This window comes from Condylura cristata, unplaced genomic scaffold (assembly GCF_000260355.1).
Source record: "Condylura cristata isolate star-nosed mole 26May11 unplaced genomic scaffold, ConCri1.0 scaffold00006, whole genome shotgun sequence".
Classification (NCBI taxonomy): Eukaryota; Metazoa; Chordata; class Mammalia; order Eulipotyphla; family Talpidae; genus Condylura; species Condylura cristata.
This window is the reverse complement of record NW_004567107.1, coordinates 7,931,031-7,955,678: the sequence shown is the minus strand read 5'-3', so window position 1 is coordinate 7,955,678 and position 24,648 is coordinate 7,931,031. Positions and strand designations below refer to the sequence as shown.

The window sequence follows — 24,648 nt, the reverse complement described above, 5'->3', positions numbered from 1 at the left end:
AGGCACAAAAGTTTTGCAATATAAAATATGTCCACACTTGGGTACTATTTGCTTGACTATAATTACTGGAGTGAACTTAGTTTTAAGCGTCTACCCTCAAAGAGGTAAAAAGTAGATATGGGAGCCTTTTGTTGGTACATAAGGTAATTTTTATTTTAATAAAGAGGCTTTCCTGGGAATAGGTGAAAAAAGTACACCAGTAAAGAGTAAAAGTACAGGAAAATGTATACTTCTAATAGGTACAGAGCCTTTGTGCCAGAAAAAATATCTCAGCTGTAACATGAACATGATGAGGTAGATGAGACAGGCTATCTATACATTAAAAATTTCATAAAGAAATTAGTTTTCCAGAACAAAAATTAATGCACACATTATCTAGCTCACAACATAGCCATTTTACAGTAACATGGAACTTCTACAGAATTTTATCTGACCATAGCTTCAGAATTTGCTTTTAATCATGTTTAAGTACTTACCCATCCTTTTAATGGTGCCCATGTAGGGACTCTGTTGCACAAGTCACGCAGAATGCGGAGGACAATTACACATGATTTTAATCCATTTGCCCTTGCCTAAAACAAACAAAATGATTCCAATACTCCTGTTGAAACCCAATTTTCATTTTAAGCACAGTGATCATGGAGCGGTTCCTCAAAGTGAATACTAATTAGTTAGTAATTCATCAATTGTCAAGCAAACCAAAAAATCAGGTTATTAAAGGTAACAAAAACTAGTTAAAGCAAATTTTTACAGTAAAGAAAAGCACAACATTTAAATTGCTTTTATAGCTTCATGGCAACCCATTTCAGACAACTATCTTAACTTGTAGCTTTTCTCACCCATGTTTTTATTGTATAAACCATAACCTGGACTTCAGTACTAAACCAAAAAAGGATTATAAGATAATAAACATATCATTAACTATAGCAGAAGCTATAAGGCACTTTATCTAAATTAACTCATTTACTGCTACAACAACCTTATTAGGTAGAGAATGCCCCCGCTTTGTATATAACTTGGAAACCATTAAGCAGCAGGGGTTCTAAATGAAACCTACACAAGGCTACAAAGACAATAAGATAATAACAGAGCCAACCTGAAACCATTTGGCATGTCGCAGAGACGCCAAGGCATTTAGGCATTTCTGCCTGTCCAGTAAGTCCGGAGGATCTTTCATCGCAACCTTTTCTAATGGGAAAATGGGATAGAGAGAGACAGATACAGTTTGACCAGGGATTCCTGTCAAATTATCAAACAATAATTAAAAACAAACAAACAAAAAAAACAGCAGCATTGAGTAAACTAATGACTCCCAGAAGGTTCTGAGGTTCAGATTTTTTTTTTCCTAGTTAAGTGCACTATGATCACTTAAATAAAAAGGCATCAGAGTGGTTCTATACATAAGCACAACAGGAGCACTAAAGAGTCCATTCAGTAAAAGAGTCAGTGACTACTGTAACGTGCAATCTGGGATCTTATTAAGCATATAGATAACATCATGGGCAGAAAATAGGTAATAGGTAGTTAGCACTTTTTCCTTTGGCAGTGTGCAAACAACAGAAATCTGAAACCAATGGCAAAAACTTCATTATAAAATGGGTTTAAATCACAAATCAATTCTTAAGAAAAACTGTTATGTAGTCCCTTTAAGATGCACTAAGAATATCATGATACATGAAGTACCACAGAAATTATACTTCTTAACAATAAATTCATCCAATAAGATAATCATTAAAACTTCACCATGGAAACTAAGTCACCCTAGAGTCTTCTCCTTTCTAAGCAAAAATGATAAAACTACAAATATGAAATACATTTCAATTTTTACATACCTTTTTATAAAAAGGTAGTAAAGAATACTATCTTTTATAGCCATTTGATTTGCCTTGACATTTTAAAGTTGAGTTTGATAACTCAAATCAACAAAATTAAAAGCTAAACATGTGATTAATGGTTGCAACATTCTAAAGGCAGGAGTGCTACTGCTTATTTTCTGACCAGGTGAGCTTACAGCAGATATTTGCATTGTTGCACACTGATCTAACAAAATCACAATACAGGGTCTCAACCCATTACACCCTTATTTACTTGAAAAATGGGATGTCTCAAAAAGAAATACATACATACTATGGTAATGTAGATCCTGGACTCACTCAGTTTTGTCTTTATAAAAATGACACAAAATATATAACTCATTTTAATGCTTTTAAATAGAAATCTTTATGGTCAAACAAGCATCTGTGTAAAGCTCATATAAAACTCAGATAAAACAAACTACTATAAGTAAATTACTAGAATCTCTCAAAAGTTAGATAAGTTAAAGGTTGACTGACTGCTAAATAATGTAATCGCAAGATATGAACTACTTTAAGACTTCAGTCTTTAAGTTAACAGCAACCCAAGCTAAGATTTATTTTGTCTTTTGACCAAATAAGAGTGTGAGGAAGAGGGTGGCAATGGAAATGAGGAGTGAAGAGTGGGGAGGAAAGACTAGGCAAACTGAATTCTTCGAACTTTCTGGTACTTCTGTCCAGAAAGCAGAGCTATAAATAGCATTATGACAGATATTTTTAAATGGGTACAATGGCAAAACATTGAGATGTATTATTTTATCTCCAGAGTCAAATTATAGCCACAAACTTGTAAAAAGACAGAAGAAACATGTTTGCTACAGGCAGTCAACATTTGGAGGTAGAAGATTCTACTAAAAAGAAATAAAGGAACAAGCAGTAAAAAAAAGACTCGCCCAGATTCCCTTTTCTAGCAGCATCAGAATGGCCATGTTTCTTCATGCTCTGACAGTCAACCAGTCAAAAGATCAAAAATGTTTCAACATTCATGAGGTGGGAAAAGCAGAGGAGATGTAATAATTCATCTCATTTTGTCTTCTTAAAAGTTACTTATTTTAAGTAAAACAATGTATACTTGAAAGGCACTTCAGTGTTACTTCTGAGCCCTGAATGCCTATCCCCTTTACATAAGAATACAGATTAATATATTTTCATTCATTAAGAAAAATAAATTACTTTTCTTAATGAAGTAACTGTTGCTGGGAAAACATTGCTATTTCTAGCAGAATCTAAAATTTAACATTTCATATGAATTTTATTCTAGGTGTTTCAATTTTGTGAGGAAGCAAAGCTTTTCTGATTTTAAAACAAAGATCTTGAAGTCTTTAGAAACAATAGAACTGATTTTTTTTTTTCCTACAGTGACATGGAGGTAGGGGAAGGGGCTGAGGAGTGACAAAAAAACCAAAAGCAAAGAAAACCAGCTTTCAAAAATTTTAATGCTCAGTGACCTGATGTCAGGGCATGAAGGTACATAACCCGTTCCCAGCAATCAAATTACTAGAAAAGTCTACTATGCCTAATTTTATTTGGTTAGAGGTTAGATCAGTGACCAGAAACACACTATACTGCAGAAAATGTTGGTCAGTTTCTCTCAAGTCCTCACATGCAAGCTAGAGGCTAGAGGGGTGGGAAAAGCCAGTACATGCCTAGAACCTGGGCTTCTCAAAGATAAAATAAGTGAACTTAGTTATCATGAAGGTCTCCCTGGCCATTTGGATGAAGCTGAGTGACTAAGTTCATGGTAGCGAATTTTCTAGTTAGCCTGAAGGTATCCTGACAGCCTCTTCTCTCAATTCCTTGAGACTTTGTAGAACGCAGATAGTATGCTTCAAGTACTGACCAGGCAAAACATAAGACAACAAAAGCACTAGATAGTATAGAGGGCACAGTTCTCTTAAGTTATGTTAACAATGTAGCTTGGCATGTCAATGCCTCCCTCAGTAGGTAGTCAGCCACTAAAAAGATTCTGGGTAAAGGTTTGCACTGGCTGGCATAGGTCTAGGAGCTAGGGAAGGCAAGAAAATAAAAGCCTGTAGCATCATTCTAATCCCTGTCAAATTCTCTAGATTGTGAGAAGCTAATGCCCAACCCTAGCAGGGATATTTTGGTGAACTTCTGCTACATTCACACTGCTACCAAAACATGGAAAACAGACTCTGGCAATTCCCTGACACTATACCACAACACTGAGGGCAGAAGGTTTATCCTAGCTTATTTTTTTTTATTTTTTTTATCCTAGCTTAAATCTAAGCAGACTCAGTAGTTTCAAACTATAATGTAAATACAATAAACAGCTGATTTATCACCCAAATATCATATATACTTTGGACTTAAATCATTAACACCAAAAGAAGCCAATACTGTGTGCTGCAGAGTAACTAAATCAGTAACTATGTTCCTACACTCATCCCAGACACTAATAGGAAAGTCAGAGGAACTAGATAAAATTGCAACTTTTCTAATTTATAAAACAGGGCAATTAGCTACTTCATACAGTTGTTGGTAAGTTAAATTAAATCTTACATGAGAGTTTATAAGACAGTATAAATTACCTTTAACTGAGCTAAATCTTCAACACATAATCCTTGAGTTTTGAGCTGCCCAGTGTTAACACTCATTATATACAAACCACATACTCCTATTTAATCTGAGAAGATGCTGATTATGATAATTCATTTAAAAAACATTTTTTATTACCTACTACGGTATGTGGCACCATTCCAAGTGCTAGAGATAAATTTAGGATGGGAGAAGGGAATAGATACTTACCATCAGTGAATCATAAACTATGTAATTAACAAGTTCACTATTGGCCCTTCAGCAAACACAGCTCACTGATTCTAACAGTACATTTCAATGGGTGTTTAAAAGTTCCATGTGTTTAGGTTCAGTTCTTCAGACCTGTCAAGAACTCATTATTCTCACCGCTAACTCAGGGTAGTCTTAATAAATTTGTACTGTGTATCTTTTTAGAAAGGTTCAGTTCTTCAGACCTGTCAAGAGCTCATTATTCTCACTGTTAACTCAGGGTAGTCTTAATAAATTTGTACTGTGTATCTTTTTAGAAAGCTGAGTAAATGTCACTCTTTTCTGATCAACTAACTTGTGCTACAGAGTATACAATTCATATTCTGTAAATTCTCTCATTTAGACCTCAAACAACTTTTATAAGGTATTTATTACACACATTTTAAAATGAAACTTGGCAGGACCACACAGCAATAGTTAACTAATGGACTTAACTCTGAAACAAATGGTACTGGGGCCTACACATAAAGGTTTAGAGGATGGAAAGAAACTAACAGTGTAGGAAATTCACCTGTGAAATAAAAAACAATACTAAAGAAATTTGATATGTGTTTTTTTGATACTAAAAACACTACTGGTGATCTGAAGCAAGACCCACTCCCTAAGAAGGGAGGTGTGATGCTCTAGGCTGCCCCAAGTTTCCAGTTCTATCTGCTCTTAACCATGCTACTTTCTTTTTCACATTTTACTCAAATATGTGGACAATGAAGAGAAGGAACAGAAAGACAAGACTTATGGTATGTATTGTGAGTAGTCTGTTTTGGAAGAGGAGAAGCTGAGATGCTATAGAAATATGTTTTCTTGAAAAAAGTAGCAATGTATATTTTTTACACTTTAAAGATAGAGTTTTTTTAAAAGAGATCTTTCAGTTCTAGAAATTCCTAGAACCCAAGGAATATATGCTTTCACCACCTTTTACACAGCTGAAAAGAACTGCATCAAAGGTGAAAGAGCTGTCGGTAAAATAGAATTGTACAGCCTAGGTCTCAAATGCTCAGTTATGCAGGAGCCTAAAATTTGCCGAGAATATGCAAAACTGCTAGTGCAAAACAAGAAACTGCCTTTGACAAAGCCTAGGTTAGACAAAATGAGCATATTATGAGGGATAGATAGTAAGTAAGTCAACAGAGCTAGGAGGTTAAAAACAATGGCAAAGCAAATCTCATTGCCACTTGAAAAGAAAGGAAGTAAGGTGTAAAACCTTACAGATCCAATTCTAACACCTTACCTGATCCCACACAATGTTAATATCAACTGTGAGCCTCTGCTTATGACCAAAAGATCTTAGGATCCTTTATTAACCCAAATACCTTGAAGAGAAACTATGACTCTCCTATTTTGAATTCCATTCTATAATAACTTTTTTTAGTAAAGGTGCACTCTTCTGAACAAAAACTAGAGGTACAAAGGTAACAGACAAAACTTAAGGGTATCACTACAAACTGCCAAAATCTCATGTAAGTATATAAAATCATGGGAAAAAAGAAGCCTGATGTTCTTAGTACTTTCAAAAAAGAAATGGAAGGAATACCTACAGTAGCTATAAGCAAACATGTAACTAACCTAGCTTTTGGCCACTTCAATCTTCTTCTCATCTCTCTACACTCAAGTAACTTTTTAAAAAACATTTATTTATGCATACAGGACTGGGGTACAGGCCAGAGGTGCAGGGGTGGTGAGAGGATTCACCAGAGACAGAGTGGGGAGCAGAACAGGCAGATTGACAAAGTACACTGCTGAGGGGAGCAGAGGGGAGAAAGGAGAGGTCTGTGTGCCATGTGAGACACCTCCCTGTCATGGGTTTGAACTGCTGCAGTGGATGCAGGGAGCTTTGCAGTGCTGTGCTTTAACCTGCTGCACCACCAAGGAGGGCCCTAAACTCAAGTAATTTTTAAGAACACCTGTAAGTATACTTAGAAATGGTTGGTTTTACACTAGAAAGTGAAGAAGAACACAGCTTACCAGAATTAAAAGAATTATCTTGATACTTCAGAAATCATTTTATAGTTCTACATTAATGGTGAACTGTAAAGCTGTTAAAGAAATTAAGTCATTTAAGGTTGTTTCTTCAAACGTGCTATAGATATTTTATATAAAAATGAAGGTACAGGCATAAATTGAATTAAAGATTAGATGCCCTTTAATCTTAATGAGTTTGGTTTATATCTGTTGATTATGGCATAGATGATCTTAGTTACTCAAATTTTTTTAAAGGAGTCTGTCAGTCACTTTTACTTTAAGATGTTCTGAGTCATGTGTGCCAAAACCCCAAGTTCAACTTCAGTGGTAGAAAGCACTTTTTTTCTAGCTGAAGATCAACTTGAAAAAACTTAAGAAACTGACCAATATTTCTTACTGTACTGGTATTTCAGGTTGACATTCTAGTGATGGAAAAAATATAGCAACAGGAAGTCCCCAGCTAAGCCACACTACCTCCAAACTGTCATGACAGAGAAGGGCCAGTTGGTCAAAGGCCTGACACAGAATTAACACATGGCAAATTTCTAGGGACAGGAACAAGAAGCAGAAACAAGCTAGCTTGACAAGATTAAAAACATCAGAAGAAGCTGCCAACTCCTTATTACTTCTCAAAGGTAAATGGATTTCTCACTCCACTAAGGCCAACACTCCTATTTAGAATTCTTTGGAAACTTCAGAAGAAAGTTTTAAAGTATGGTCCCCACATATGCCATATTAAAAATGTCCACATGTTCTCAAACTCCTAGAAAAATATTTACTAAATATTAGTTCTTTAAAAAAAAAAAAAACAATTTATACCTCTAACATTATAACATATTTGCATAATTAGGTAAATGACTGTTATATTAGCAATCAAAAAGTACCAGTATTTTTTTTAAAGTGAATAAATTTGAAATACTGTTTTAGACCACATTTGATTCTGAAAACAAATCATTAAGCCAACTACAAGGAATAAGTTAGCTGATACCAATAACAATGCAATACTAGACTTAGCAAAACAGAGTACCAAAATAGTACAACATTAAATTAAAGCAGGGTTAGGGCCAACATGATTAAGCACATGTTTTTGAATAAACATTTTATATTTTAAATGTATACTTTTCAAAAAATATAGTTATTATGTAGAAACAAAGATACTTAAAATGCAATGAGGCATAAAACAGTTATTTGTTAAATCCATCAAACATAGTTAACACAGCATTCAAGAAAGTTCTTATATGGACAAACAAAACAAAATAAAAAATATATATACACATATATATCTATGTATGTATGTACCTCCATCCTTCTTTTCCAATTCGTCCCTAATTACAGGAGAAGTAAGTATCACCTTCAAAGTTAATGTGGGCTCTTTTGTGTTCCGAATTATAATAGATGCCTCATCTATACATTGTTCCACTTGATATTTCTCTTCTGTGAGTTTCTGAAAGTCATCAAATTTTAAAAACACCTAGTTAGGTAAAATCTAAAAAAAATTAATGACTGCCCCTTAGTTTTCAAATGTAATTAACTGTTAGTATTATTGTGCTGAAAGAATGAAGTCTTTAATTCTTTAGCTTAGAGATAACATTTTGCTCTCCTCCCCACTTACCAGCAGATGGTCTTTCCCCATCAGTCTCTCAGAAAGCAACCACAATGTCAAACATCTGTATAATCATGAAGTGATATTAAAACCACTTTCTAATATTTTAAGTAAAATAGCAGATAATAGTAATATGATAAACATCAATTATTGTTCTTGAAATCATTACAGAGAACTTCTGTAGAGTAACAAATCACTGCAAATGCTTGCTTAAACTAGTACCTTTTTTTTAAAATTTATTTATTCATACAGAATTGGGGTACAGGCCAGAGATGCGGAGGGTGAGAGGATTCACAAAGGACAGAGTGGGGAGCAGAACAGGCAGATCAACAAAGTACACTGCTGAGGGGAGCAGTGGGCGGGCCAGGAAAGGTCCTCCACGCCATGTGGACCTCCTCCACCATGTGGACCTCCTCCACCATGTGGACCTCCTCCAGGGCAGGCGGGGATAGAACTCATGTGTAAGTGGCTTAAGCCTCTTAGTGCAGTGCTTTAACCCGCTGTGCCACAGGGAGGGCCCTAACTAGTACCTTTTCGACAGAACACAAGCTCGGGAATTATTAAGATAGATTTAAAGAAAATCAAGTAAGCATGAAGGAAAAAAAGTTTTCACACAGTCACTCACCAGTAAAAAATTAGTAGAACAAGTAATATGCTTCCCTTTCCCTGAAAACAGGCCTTAAAGAGATCATCCTAGCGCAAGTTACCATGTGGAATAAGTTATGTGCTATCCACTGAAAAACACACAGTATTTCTCTGAACATATGATTGTACACTTATATTATGAGAGCCTTCCACAAAATTAGGACCATCATCTATTAAGAGAATCATGTTAAGTTATATTTAATATAGTGTTATATATTAAACATGTTAAGTTGACAGGGTACACAGGATCTTTTTTGGCAGTGAAAACTTAGTTTCTATTACTTTGTGCGAACAGTTGAATGGAAACACTAAGATATTTGTGAATTGTGTGCATTAAAAGAATTGAAAGCCATCATGTACATAAAAATATTCCAAAGAGGCTCCCCTGGTGGCGCAGCGGGTTAAAGCACAGCACTGAGAATCTAAAGCCGCTTCCGCATGAGTTCGATTCCCGCCTGCCCCGGAGGTGACCACATGGCGTGGCAGACTTCTCCTGACCCGCCCGCTGCTCCCCTCAGCAGTGTACTTCCATGATCTGCCTGTTCTGCTCCCCACTCTGTCTCTGGTGAAGCCTCTCACCCTCCGCAACTCTGGCCTTTCCCCCAGTTCTGTATGAATAAATAAATAAATCTTTAAAAAAAAAAAAATATTCCAAAGAAGGCACATTATTCCAAAGTCATGTACATTAAATATTCCAAAGAAGATAGAGAAAAGAAAATATATCATCCTAAATTTGAACAGAGGAAACAAGAAAAGGTAAGACAGACCTTAGAAAAAAATAAGAGCATAGAGAAAAAAACTGAAAGCTGTTCACATTTATTTCACTATTATAAGAACATTAAAGATGTTCATCAGAAAATGGGTCCTCCCAGGTGGCACAGCAGGTTAAAGCACAGCACTGAAGAAGCTAAAGCCACTTCAGCATGAGTTCGATCCCCACCTGCCCCGGAGGTGATCACATGGTGCGGCAGACCTCCCCTGACCCGCCCACTGCTCCCCTCAGCAGTATACTTCGTCGGGGTCCGCCTGTTCCGCTCCCTACTCTGTCTTTGGTGAATCCTCTCACTGCCCCTGCACCTCTGGCCTGTACCCCAAATCTGTATGCATAATAAATAAGTTAAAAAAAAAAAAGATGTTCATCAGAAAATGAGTTGAACCTAACAGTTTCTTTTTTTCATTTAGATCACCATAGGATGCACACAAGGTGACAGACATGGTACGAGGTTTGGGCTAGGCTAATTATAAGTGATTTCTGATTTTGTTCATCTCCCTTGTTCAGGGAAGTCTTAAAATCAAGAAAAGTACATGTAGGAAAAAAAGACATGGTACAATTAATCAAGGTACTTAGGTGCTATAGTGAGTGAAAAGCTGAAAGTTGCTACGAGTGCTCAGGAGATGGTATAAAAGAAAATATTATATATATTAGAAAAGATTGGTTTTCCACATAAACAAAGAAAATATAGGGCAAACAAGGAAAAAAAGGTAGAAGTCATACACAAAATAATTTCCTGAAATATTACTAGTGATCACAATGTGTGTGCGTATGTGTATGGTAAGAAATACAAATAACAGAAGCCAACATAAGAAAAAAGAGCATTTAATAACGCAAAATTTAGATCGTATAGGCTGATACCTATTTATATAACATGGATATAAGGACTGATATAAAATTAACAAGATATAATCTAATTTTAACACAGATAACACATCTGAAAGATCATCTGTTCCTCAATCAGTGATGTGAATGGATGGACCTTAGAACAAGTTGACAGAGTGGGTCTAGGAAGATCAGAGATCCAGTTAACCAACTGCCTTCAATCCTGAGGTGCCAAAGGAGCATCCTTCATGAAGCATATCAACCTAAAAATGTTCTAAATGCATCCCAATGTAAAACACATTTGTAAACAAGGAATTAGAAATGATTCTTTCATTAACAGAATGAATGTTAAAATTGCTGAGCCTTTAACATTAAGTTATGACCTATGAAGGTTTCCAATTGTCTATGCTCTCTGACCTTTCCTGCATTATAATGAGTGACCTAGTCTAGAAAACATTCTTAGCAAGATACACCTGAAAAATTAAAGACTGCACCTCAATAGCACCCTTAATTTGGTAAATATATCTAGTCACCAAAGTTTGCTTTAAATGTGATGATGACGAGTCACTGACCCAGGGTAGTGGTATTCTTTTTGTCTGTACCTGCCCTTGTTATAAATTCATCAAGATCACTATTTTCACCTTTTTGCAAATTTTCCTAAAAGTGCAATTAAACCGTACTCACCTGAATCTGAATAGGAAGATTATCTTTGACTGTATTTAACAGGGTCTCTGTGGGTTTGTCTTTGCACATCAAAACCAGCTCCAAGTCCATATCATCTTTAATCAGCAAGCCTTTCGCAACCAGGCCAATCCTCATAACACCACACAATGTCCGGCCACCTTGATCCCTAAAAATAAAAGTCTGAATGATTACATTTACAACCTACTTCCCAAACTATAACTTCATTACTTAGCTTCCTGGATATTCACAGAACTGTAATTATAGACATTCAAAATTCCTCAAAGTAGGACTCATTTTTAAGGTCATACACAGTACTTGTCTTTCCCAAGTAATCAACAGGGTGTATATTTCAGACTCTAGGTCTTTTAATTTTTTATTACATCTGTGTTGCTTAGGAAAATCTAAAAGTGCTCAGCTCCTTAAAATATCTTTCAAAAACATCTTAAAACTTCCTATTATTTTTTTCAGTAATTAAGAATCTTTGATAAATATGGCACACTGAGAAAGAGAATCAGGGTAGAAATCCAAAAGATCTGAACTCCATTCCTAGGGGTACTTCTTGCTCAGTATGCATCCAAGTTAAAGTAGCTGTCAGCTAGATGAGCTAAGGTTCCATATTAATTCTAGATTCGAGGAATCTCCCAAAGGCTATGAGGAAAGTAAAATGTTATAAAAATGAAGAACTAGACCAAAAAAAAAACCTGCCAGCATATCCATTCTACACTGAGTAACAACTAAAAGAAGAAACATTCAAAGGACATCATCATGAATGGTGCATAAGAAAAATATCAACTTATCCTTGGTTTTAATATGGAAAGTTTAATAAGGAAGTTTCATCTTCCTTAGTCACAAGTGGAAATTTAACTAAGCTTAGCAGTCATTCAACAAGTAAGCAAATATTTGAGTATGGAAAATATGTTACATGAGCTCAAATCTCTCCTGTTCTTGAGATGTACACTGTAGTTAAATACGAAAGCCCCTGCTTAAGAGGGGGAAGTATGTAAAATGTGAGAACTGCAAGCCTCTAATTCTCATTTACACCTCACAATAAGCCATTGAAAGACAAGGAATGTGAATCTCAGAATAGCTAGTTATTTGTTCAAGTTCATAGTGAGCGTAGAATAGTAAAATTTGGATTAAAATTCCAGTTGGCTTGACCACAACATTCAGATTCTTGCATTATTACAGTTGCTTCCTAAGCTCAAAAGAGGGAGAAAGGTCAAAGCAAGACAACCTGAAAGTTTGATTACAGCAGTCTTGATTTGGTTATACAGAGAAAAAGGTCACTCTAACTAGAGTCAAAGAAAAGAGCTGGGGAAAAGCAAGTGGAGGGAAAATTGAACTAGATAAAAGAGGGAGAAACAAATTGTGACAGTAGAAATAAGACAGATGTTTAAATAATCCAGCCACTTGTCCAATGCATGATATACCTTAGGGATTCAACAAACATTATCTTAATGAAAAACTGTAAAGGTGGTGCCATACAGAAATAAAAAGCATTTTAAATCAAGTGACCCACATATAGAGAATTATCTGTTATTAAGGAAAGAATTGGTCATTGATTCTTCCTCCATTTTTATCCCTGTCCTCTCATCTTCTTGCTCTCCCAAATCAAATAGTTTATAAATCCCACCTTCATAATCACCCTCCAACCAAAGCATTCAAACTAGCATCTTTTCCAGTTCCAATCTCCTGCCACCTAAACAACTTTAATAACCTCTTCCTGACTAGCCTTAAATGTCACCTCTGCTACCTCCAATCTACTGTATTGTGTGTATTCAGCATAGAATAGCTTGACTAATATTCCAGAAGCTCGGCATGGCTATCACTCTACCTGCTGACATACTGGGCACTACACTTACATATTGGGCAGCAACTCAGAAGAAGCATGGTTTCCTGGTTCAAATACTGGCTCTGCCGCATACTATGTGATATTGGATAAATTAAAAATTCATGGATCCTTTTGAGTCTACTTTCTTTTTTGTAAAAAAGGAATAACATCTCTTAATTTAATGAAAGTAATGAACTTATCCCAGTGCCTGGCGTATATAAATAACTCAATAAGCAATAACTATTATTCCTTAAACAATCCCTGTGCTGATTCATTTTCTCTTCCATACTTTCACTGCCTGCCCAACCCCTACCTACTGCAAATGTTACCCACTTTGTAAGTTCTTCTCTGATCCCAAGAACCAACAAATGATCCCTCCCTGCTCTGTACTGTCACACTCTAGTCATAAAATACTGAAGTAGAGGTACTAAGATAACTAGGGATCCACAAATAAGAATGTGAATCCTGGCTCCACCACCCATAACAACTCAGTGACTGTAATTAAACAAGTTAAAGTTTGTTAATGATTTTGAGTCATTTTTTTCATAAGCAAATCTGAAGCAGTGGAAATTTTGAAAATCAAATAGAGGTAGAAGAGAGTGATAGTAATAATACTATGTAGGTTAGTTTTAAGATAGCGTGAAAAATAATCTGGTACTGTAACTGGCCTTCAATAAATGGTAGCTATTATTAACAAGTCTTTACTAGCTAGCTTAAGTTCTTTACCACAATGACAATATATTTGGTCTTATGCAGAAGACAGCACGACTAAGCAGAAAAAATTAGTAAATCTGCATGAAGAATTTGAATATAGTAGGTGTTGCTAGAGCAAATGGCCCAAATTTGGGGCATTATTTAAATTAAGAAGAGTCCTAACAACCTTAACAGTACAAATAGGATCTCACACAATTTCTCTGACAGAGTGAAATGTGGAAAGGTAAATTGGGGTCCTATCTGGTGGCACAATGGGCTAAAGAGCAGTTCTATGAAGCTATCCCCAGCCTGGGAGGTGACCCACATGGCACAGCAGACCTCTCTGTTCTTCCTTGCTGCTCCCTTCAGCAGTATATCTCAGTCAATCTGCCTGTTCTGCTCCCCACTCTGTCTCTGATGAATCATCTCACCACCACCACCCTCCCACCCCCTGCACCTCTGGCTTGAACCTCAGTTCTTATGTACATAAATAAATATTTAAAAGAAAAATAAAAGGTAAATTAAGATGGCATGAGTAAAAGCTGTGTAAGGGTACCTGGACACAAGGTACTTAACAAAGGGAAGCTGGCCCTCACCCATCTTCATGCTTTGTAAGGCCATTAGCATAAATCAGGAACACTACTGTGTTAATTACTGGTACAGTAATGATTACAGTTTTGTTCTTGGAAGATGAGTCTACATCTAGTTTATACAAAATACAGACACAATTATTCTGCCCTCCTTGAGTCCCACCAGTGGTTAAGCAGCACTGACAGGAGCTCAATATGGGACCGTTTCATAAAATGGAAAGATTTTACAGAAATGATCAAGAGCTTCCACATAGCTATATTAAAAGTCTACATGAAAAGCATGGAGCATGTTATTTTTTTAAAACCTTCAAAATACATTGACTTGCTCCAGTTAAGCAAATTCTACCAGAGCGCTTTGTAAAGATCTATTCTGCCTTAAGAAGAAACAACAGAAGATGGATTAAGAAGGCCTGAACGCCACTGAAAAAGAAATCACTTAAAACTGGCAAAAATGTCAAATTTTATGCTATGTATACTTTACCACAATAAAAAGTTTTAAAATTTCAAAGTGAATTTTAAAAATGAAATGCATGACTATTTAATATGCACAAGAACTGGGATATACAGTTAAAGATTGTTGGCTCTACTACTAATTAATTCAACCCCCAAATTTGACAGACAGAATACTTTTTTTTTTTAAGGTTTATTTATTTATTTATTTATTCAAACAGAACTGAGGTACAGGCCAGAGATGTGGAGGGTGGGAGAGCCACCAGAGACAGAGTGGGGAGCAGAACAGGCAGACTGTCAAGGTACCCTGCTGAGGGGAGCAGGGGGCGGGTCAGGAGAGGTCTGCCACGCCATGTGGTCACCTCCGGGGCAGGCGGGTATCGAACTCATGCAGAAGTGGCTTTAGCTTCTTAGTGCTGTGCTTTAACCCGCTGTGCCACCAGGGAGGGCCCAGAATACTTTTTAAAGCCATCATATACAAGAAAAAATTCAATTACTCCCAAGAACCTTCAAACTGACAAGGTTATGACTTGACGCAATCTATATTACTATAGTTAGCAAAGTCAACTTATTATGTTATTAATTGAAAACTGATGCTAACTCATCTGAAGATGAAAAGATTACAGTTTCTTTCACCTGAAGAAAATCAATTCATCCATACCTTTCCACTAATCTTTACTTATCATATTGATTTTAAACTGAAAGCTGGATGGTGGGAGGGGGAAGAATTCTGTAGCTTCTGGCTTCAATTTATAAGCTGTAGCCAAAGTAATGCTTTTAAGTCAATTAATACTGAAGAGTCACAAAAGCTTTATCTTTCAAAGGAAGTCATACTCTAAATCATGACATGGCTCAAAACAATTCTAAGCTTAACAAGATATAATCGGTTTCAAAGTATGACTCTGGTTGTAACAGCTTCATCTAACTAACCTCTTAATACTGTTAGAGAATTCTCAGTTGAAATAGTAATAATTGTGGAAAGACTTTCATTAGGCCTTCATTTATTCCACAATTATCCAATGAGACTCCATATAGGATTCAGCAGCATTCTCATGCTGAATCCTGGAAATCAACAAAGTAAATAGAGTAAAAAATACATTTTCCTACACTCTTTTTCTACACTTTCATTTTAAACACCTGACAAAAGTAATAGTTTGTGATTTCTCAGAGATCAAAAACACAACTATTTATTTCAGAATTCACAAGGCAGAACAAGCCCATGAAAATATGACATACCGCAACCGCCAAAAGAGAAGATTGTAAAGGTTTTGGTATAGTCTCAAAAGGCATTCCGAACAGGTCCATTTTCTTTTTCTGGGTTTAGTCATTTTTCCTTCAGAAAAATTCCATATTTACTGTCTTTGTTTACAATCACATAAAGAAGAAAACCCTGGGCTTTTCTGGGCTGACAGTAAAGCACCAGCAAAGTCAGGCCACACTCACTTGGAATAGGTATCTATGACCTCTTCCTTCTTCACTTCTGTCTCACCCTCTGTTTTTGCACCTTTATTTGTTTCATCCAGCCAATCTGAAACATGTTTAAGTGCACATTCAACAGTAGACACCATATTCTGAACAGCTTCAAGTTCCTCTGGAGACGGATAGATTGTTGAATGTTTCACCATAACATGGCGGTCATCATTGGCAAAAGATCTAATAGATCTCTGTGAGGAGAAAGAAAACAATTACTTCAACAAAGGAAATGTTATGGGAAAGGATGGCATCAAATAAGTCAGCTCATAACATTGCCAAATGTGAAATACTTGACCACAATAAAAAACTGCTTAGGAATGAGATTAAAACCCCACACCAGGAAATGATGAGATTTTTCATTCATGTTAAGATCACCTAGGTCAATACTCAGTATTATGTATACACTACCTTTTTATATGAACCTGTACGTTTTAAATACTATGAAAGATCATTCATAGTACGCAACGTCTGCAAGAAACAGACACTTCCTAGCTTAAAAAGGGTGTCTAGAAGTGCATGACAATGATTCATGATACCTTGTCTAAACTGATGAATACTTTTGTACCTTGAAATGTTGAGATTTCATACTACAGTAATAAAGAAATATAAAGTTAAATGTCAACACTATAGTAAAACTATGGATAATTAAAGTATTTTTCACTATTTGTCATTCAAACTTTAGTTCAAGGCTTTAATTTTTTTGATGATTTATTTATGTATACAAGAGCTGGGGAGCAGGCCAGAGGTGGCGGGGGGTGGTGTGAGAGGATTCACCAGACATGGAGTAGGGAGCAGAACAGGCCAATTTGCTGAAATACACAGTTGAGGGGAGCAGCAGGTGAGACAGAAGAGGTCTACTGTGCCAGGTGGATTAGTTGCCTGGCTAGGGATTGAACTCACGCTGCAGTGGCTGCCAACAGCTTAACAGTGCTGATATTTAACCCCTTGTACCACCAGGGAGGCCATCAAGGCTTTAATTTTAAAATATATTAGTAGAAAACAATCTAAATTTCCAGAATGGAAAAATACATATTGCAAAAGAATTGACTTCCCAAGCTTATTTACAAATGCATTGTTACAATTAAATTAAAACAATTAAAATTCCCTTAAGTTGGTTTATTTAAAACTCAGCCACATTCAAAAGACTAAAACTAGACCTTAAGCCACACATAAAAATTCACACAATGGTGGTGGCACAGGGGTGATTTGGTGATGGGAAACCCGTGGGGATTACAATTGAGATGAAAAAAAAATGTGCAAAATGATGTAAAAATAAACTTTTTAATAAAAAAAAAGTATAAAAAAAAATTCACACAAAAATGGACTAAAGACTTGAATATTGGATATGAAACCATAAAGTACATATAAGAAAATGTAGGTGAGGCAAGTTTTTCAATATCCGTCTTATTAATGTCTTTATGGAAAAAAGAGAAAAAGCAAATCAATGTATAACAAAAAAAAAAAGCTCCTGCACAGTGCAAAAAAAAAACAACAGGTTAAAACAAAAACACAACCTGCTGAAAGGGTGAAGGTATTTGCAAATCATGTATCAGACAAGGAGGATAATAACAAAAATGTATAAAGAATTCCTAATCTCAACAAAAACAAAACAGAAGAAAACAGCACAAAGAATTCAGTTCAAAAATGGGCAGACTGGATTAAAAAGATGTGGTACATATGTACAATCGAATATTACTCATTAACCAAAAGAGAGAAACACATGTCTTTTGCAGCAACTTGGATGGAGCTGGAAAAGATCATGCTTAGTGAGATAAGCCAGAAAGAAAGAAAAATACCGGTTGTTTCACTCATAGCAGGAGTATAATGGACCAGGTGGAAAATAACAAAAATAATGAACAACCATATACTAGAGACATTTTGTGGGGGTGGAGGGGGAAATGCACGGGATTATGGTGATGGCACATGGGTGACTCGGTGATGGGAAGCCCGCGGGGATTACAATTGAGATGGAAAAAAAATGTACAAAATGATGTAAAAATAAACTGTTGTAAAATTAAAAAAAAAAATGGGTAGAGCCAAAAGTGGATGACTGGATTAAGAAGATATGGTACATATACACAATGCAATATTACTTAGGAACCAAAAACAATAAACACATGCCTTTTGCACTGACATGGATGGAGCTGGAAAAGATCATGTTTAGTGAAATAAACAGAAAAATAGTGATGGTTTTACTCATATAACAGGAGTATAATGGACCAGGCAAGAAAATAATAATGATGAACAGCTATATACAGAGACATTTTATGGGGTGGATTGGGAAATGGGAACAAAAAACAGTGAGGGGAGGGAAATGCACTGGACTATGGTGATGGCACATGGGTGATTTGGTGATGGAAAGCCCATGGGGATTACAACTGAGATGAAAAAAGGCACAAAATGATATAAAAATAAACTAGTATATTATTTTTTTTTAAATGGGCAGAGGATCTGAACAGACACTACTACAAAGACATACAATCAGTTGGCAAGAGAAAATATGTTCAGAGCTCTTATCAACAGAGAAATGCAAACCCAAAGCAGATGTGATGAACCTCACAACTGTTAGTGACTATCATTAAAAAGGAAAAAAACAAATGTGGGCAAGGATGTGTAGAAAAGGGAAACCTCATACACTGCTGATAGGAATGTAAATTGATGCAGATATTATGCAAAACAGTATGAACATTCCTCAAAACATACAGAATAGAAACATGATTCAGCTGTCCCATCGTTGGGTATTTAACCAAGGAATAATTAACACACTTAAATATATGAGCCCCCTTTTCACTGCATTGTTCACAGTAATGAAGGGTTGAAAACAACAAATGCCCATCATAGATTGGTGGATACAGATGTAGTCATCAATTAAAGAAAAAAAAAAAAAAAGATGAAATCCTGACATTTGAAACAACTTAAATGGACTTAGAATGTTTTATGCTAAGTGAAGTAAGTATTCTGCTGTGTGAAATAAGACTGAGAAAAACACGATATGATTTCAATCATATGTGGTAAATACAGAAACGAATGAACAACAACCAAAGAAGCTCACTAAACTTTAGACTACAAAAACAAAACAGTGGTTAGCAGAAAGAAGTTGGTAAGTTGAGTAAAGAGGTCGTCAATTCTATGCTGATTGGTGGAAACTAGATTTTTGGTAAAGAACACAATGTAGTATATACAGATACTGATTGATAATGCTGCACACTGGAAACTTATACAATGTTAAAACCAATGTTATTTAAAAAATAATAATGTCAAAAACCATTCGTGGAAAAAAATACTGAATCTCAAAAGACATTTTACAAAGATGAATGGGTGGCTGGCATTTATTCTAAAACAAAATATTAAAAAATTTAAAAGTTCTAATTAAAATGACATGCTGGCCCAGAAATTGATAGAGCAGATTAGAGCCCAAAAATAGAATAAATTTCATGAAAATTTAATAAAGTAGATCCAGATGAGTCACACATGCAAAAACCTCTGAATATTTCCAAATTTACAAATACCATTTAGACATTTGTACCAGTACATAACAAAATGAATAAGGATAAGTTGGTGAGTTTCAAATAACCCAAAAGTATTCCACTTAAAAGGCAACCAACAGCGTCTTATGTGAAATTAGTGGTTAACGGACGGTAATATTTTGTGTTAAAGTCTTTGCTGTAAATATCGATACTTGAAAATTTGATGCCAGTAAATTAGTATTACATCTCACCGTAAAACCAGAGAAAACCCCAAGCTGACATTTTTTCCTACTATCCAGAACATATTAATAGATTTCTTCTGTAAAGACCAAGTCCAGTGGCCCTCCCTGATGGTGCAGTAGTTTAAAGCACAGCACTAAGAAGCTAAAGCCACTTCTGCATGAATTCAATCCCTGCACAGGGGGTGACCCACATGGCGCAGCAGACCTCTCCTGACCTGCCTGCTGCTCCCCTCAGCAGTGTACTTCTTAAGTAGGCCTGTTCTGCTCCCCACTCTGTCTCTGGTGAATCCTCTCACCACCACCTCCTCCACGTCTGGCCTGTAGTCCCCAGTTCTATATGTATAAATAAATCAATCTTAAAAAAAAAAGACCATGTTGGGCTCTCCCTGGTGGGTGCAGCGGGTTAAAGCACTGCACTGAGAAGCTAAACTTCCGCATGAGTTCCATTCCTGCCTACCCCGGAGGTGGCCACATGGCATGGCAGACCTCTCCTGGCCCGCCTGCTGCTCCCTTCAGCAGTGTACTTCGTTGATCTGTCTGTTCTGCTCCCCACTCTGTCTCTAGTGAAGCCGCTCGCCACCCCTGAGCCTCTGGCCTGTACCCCAGTTCTGTATGTACAAATAAATCTTTAAAAAAAAAATACTTCTGTGTTCATAAAAAAAAAAAAAGACCAAGTCCATTAAGTCATAATCTCTATGGGAGAAAATTTTCCTTTCCTTTTTTTTTGAATCTCAAAATATATATATTAACATCACTCTTCATTTTGTACATATTTTCATCTCAGTTGTAACCCCCGTGAACTTTCTACCACCAATTCACCCATGTGCCATCACGATAGTCTCGTGTGCTCTTCCCACCCCAGTTTTGATCCTATTCTAGGGAGAACATTTTCAATCAAATAACAATTAAAGAAGCACCATCAGATTTGCTAAACATATTGCCAAAATGCTGATGATCATTATTGTTGGATCTTTTATAAGTTTTTTCTCAGTTATACTATGTGGGAAATTCACACAATTTCCTACAGAACCAAATATGAGGGGGAAAATATTCAGCACATTTTACCAATTAATAAACTAGGCAACAGAGTCTCTGTGGTGGTACAAGGGTTAAAGTCAGCACTATCAAGCTATCTGCAGACACTGCAGCACAAGTCTGACCCCTGACCAGAGAGGTAACCCACAGGGCTCAGCAAACCTCTCTTGTCTCAGCCACTGCTCCACTCAGCAGTGTGTTTCACTGGATCTGCCTGTTCTGCTCCCCACTCTCTCACTGGTGAATCCTCTCACCCTCTTCCCCTTTATACCTCTGGCCTTCACCCCAGTTCTTGTACACATAAATAAATCTTTAGAAAACAAAAAACTAAGCAACAGAAGTTATGATCTCAACTAATACTTCAAATTCAATTAAATTCAACTTTCCATAAAATGCAAGGTTTCCCGGATTTTACTTCAGTGCCCCCAGCACAATAAACACTTACTCATACTATTATTTTTTTTTAAAGATTTATTTATTTATTCATACAAAACTGGGGTACAGGCCAGAGATGCGGAGGGTGAGAGGATTCACCAGAGACAGAGCGGGGAGCAGAACAGACAGATGGACGAAGTACACTGCTGAGGGTGCAGTGGGCGGGTCAGGAGAGGTCTGCCACGCCATGTGGTCTCCTCCCGGGCAGGCGGGGATCGAACTCTTGCGAAAGTGGCTTTAGCTTCTTAGTGCTGCGCTTTAACCCGCTGCGCCACCAGGGAGGGCCCATACTATTATTTTTAAAAGTGGGAAAAGATGACTTGTTTAATTATCTGCTCTCACACATTTTTATAGACGGCTACACCATTCCTATCAGTAACTAAAGGATGACTGAAGATTTTTAATTTCCATGGAAAACATCAGATAAAAGGCTAGAGATATATGACATTACTTCAAGTACAAAGTGACCTTAGCCATTTTTATAAGTTTACTAATGCCAGATTTACTTGAAAATATTATTTATGAGTATTCCCTCCTTGCATTTAATAATTGATGGCCTGCAAGGCTCATGGGGCTCCATCTGGTGGTTTAAAGGGCTCATAATAAATCCGAGCCCAGTTGCTTTGTTTAAATAGAGTGCCATTTTTATGTTATGTACAAGAGCCAAAAATCAACACCAGTTTTACTGTCCCTCAACTGTTAACACTCAATTTTAAGCTATTAGAGTCTTTTGTAACTAAATCAAGGAAATGTAAATAATAACCTACCATGGTTTTCTATAGTGTTTTTAGCTTCTTTTTCCGATGATCCTTTCCCCTCTTTCTCGGCGTCTTCACTAGACACTGTTTCGTGTGACAGTACCTCCTCATAAGCCTGAATCCCCTGACAGCACAGCGTCAATGCAGCAAAGACGTTTGAAGACTTGTTCTCTGGAATATACCTGCAACAGAAAAGAGAAATACAGCTTTTCATAAATGCTTATTTACAGTTTCTTACCTGAGTGTAGAGTATATAAAGGCGTTAGTGACAAAAAGGAGACCAGTTTTATGATGGAACATGATCTTATTTCAAACTAAAAGCTAAAAGCTTTGGACTAAAAGCTTGGACAAGAGGCCCAAACGCCCAGGGGGTCTGGCCCGAAAAGTGACCCTCCTGATAGCATCAATATGGCAGCAGGCTGACTTGTACTCAAGGAAATATGTTAACAAAGATTTAGTCAAAAAGTACCACCTGGAAAAGTAATGTTACCATAGCTGACAACAATATTATAATGAACTATGAGATTTCAATTAGAAATTGGCATTAGTCAGCCTACTCAAAGAACAAACATCTGAAAACATACCACCAATGACTAGAACCATGGGTTTTTCCCATTTGATATGGCCAACAGACAGTATGAATAAGCATAATGTTTGCTCTTTAGTCATTTTTAGACCTGAAATTCAGCATGCATTTCGGATTCTGTTTCCCCTAACTTCTGAGAGAGACTGTTCCCTCTTCAACCTAGATGCCAGACTCCTGAATAGTCCAGATCCTCATTTCACCATGGAAGGGCCCCCACAGTATATTCTCCCTAGAGACCTAGTCATCATTTTATTACCCCTTTACTCCATTTCTATGAGTTTCTATTTTATTCCAGGTTAGGTAAACTAAACTCTTCTAAGCACTGATGAAATCCCTGTATATTGTAAGTTCAACTGAAAAAAAAAAAAATCTACCCCCCCACCTCCCCAGGTGGCACAATGGGTAAGGATGCAGCACTGCAAGCTAGCCACAGTCACTTCAGTGCGAGTTGGATCCCAAGCCCCAGAGATGACCCACATGGTGCAGCAGACCTCTCCTGATCCACCAGCTTCTCCCCTCAGCAGTGTACGTCAATCTGCCTGTTCTACTCTGTCTCTGGTGAATCCTTTCACTGTCCCTACACCTCCTGCTTGTACCCCCAGTTTTGTATGCATAAATAAATCTTTTTTTAAAAAATATTTATTTTCAAAAAATCTAGAGAAGATTATCACAACACATGATTAATGACATGTATATCAGAGTAATTTACATACAAGAACATGAAAACTCACCAAGAAACAGTTTCTGCTTCATCTCAGTATCTTTTTTTTTTTAAGGTAAGTTTCATTTCATAAAGAAACTTCTTTTTAGAACTTTTGTCTATAACAGCTTCCTAATACCATCCTTTATTCCCCTAAGGAAAGAAAATCCTTTGACTTTCTGGGACCAGGAAAGTTATGGGTGCAACAATGAACTCTCCCCAATTCTGCAAATGATTATAGTCAAGTGATACCCAGCTGTGACCTACATGCAAACCATTCATATCCTGTAACCAAATCCCCTGATTCTTGTTTACAAAATTCAGCTGATAAAGGCTAATGAAGTCTGATTTTTTAAAGGGGGTGGGAGTTATGTGACAACTGATAAGTGGATTTAACTTTTTTTTTTTTTTACAAATAACCACTAAGGTACAGTGAAAACACACATGCTGTCACTCATGAGGCCTTTTTGCATAAAAATTATGAAATAGGCCCTCCCTGGTGGCGCAGCGGGTTAAAGCACAGCACTAAGAAGTCAAAGCCACTTCCGCATGAGTTCGATCCCCGCCTGCCCCGGAGGTGACCACATGGCGTGGCAGACCTCTCCTGACCCGCCCGCTGCTCCCCTCAGCAGTGTACTTCGTCGATCTGCCTGTTCTGCTCCCCACTCTGTCTCTGGTGAATCCTCTCACCCTCCGCATCTCTGGCCTGTACCCCAGTTCTGTATGAATAAATAACTAAATCTTTAAAAAAAAATTATGAAATAAAACATGATCCCAAAGTAGAAGACATCTGAAAGATCATCTTATTACTAAAAGTATACCTTCCAAACAAAGATTGTACTATACAGCATTGCTGTTCCTGTTCCCAAACCTAGTCCATTTCAGGGCATTCAACCATTCAATATTTAGCTGTGAACAAAGCAGTTAAAAGACTTCAACACCTTCAGATGAGAACTGAAAAAGTCCACAAGTTTCACTCTAATGAGAAAGTCAATAAATCAACCATATTTAAGAAAGTAGATTGAAAGCAGAAAAGATTGCTATAATAGGGAATTGTGTATCACCTTTATAAAAGTACAGCAATCTTCTTTCATTCAGCATTAAAAGTAACTATACACAAAAACACTGATTGAAAAAGATACCTGCACCCCCATGTTTATTGCTGCTTTATTTACAATTGGAAAAACATGGATGTGTTAACAAACATTTAGTCAAAAAGTACCACCTGAAAAAGTAATG

General features: G+C 36.7%; 1 protein-coding gene across 3 annotated transcripts in view; it reads right to left on the bottom strand.

The window, feature by feature from the left end:
• Positions 1-24,648, bottom strand: part of STRBP (spermatid perinuclear RNA binding protein) — a 174,218-nt gene that overhangs the window by 38,107 nt on the left and 111,463 nt on the right. For all 3 annotated transcript variants that reach the window (XM_012721303.1, XM_012721302.1, XM_004677358.2), the window contains exons 2-7: positions 22,133-22,305; positions 16,157-16,377; positions 11,150-11,315; positions 7,920-8,064; positions 1,097-1,188; positions 477-572 (exon numbers count right to left, since the gene is read on the bottom strand). In XM_012721303.1, coding sequence (XP_012576757.1) covers positions 477-572; positions 1,097-1,188; positions 7,920-8,064; positions 11,150-11,315; positions 16,157-16,377; positions 22,133-22,135 — 723 coding nt within the window. In that variant the 5' untranslated portion in view covers positions 22,136-22,305. The remainder of the gene's footprint in view (positions 1-476; positions 573-1,096; positions 1,189-7,919; positions 8,065-11,149; positions 11,316-16,156; positions 16,378-22,132; positions 22,306-24,648) is intronic.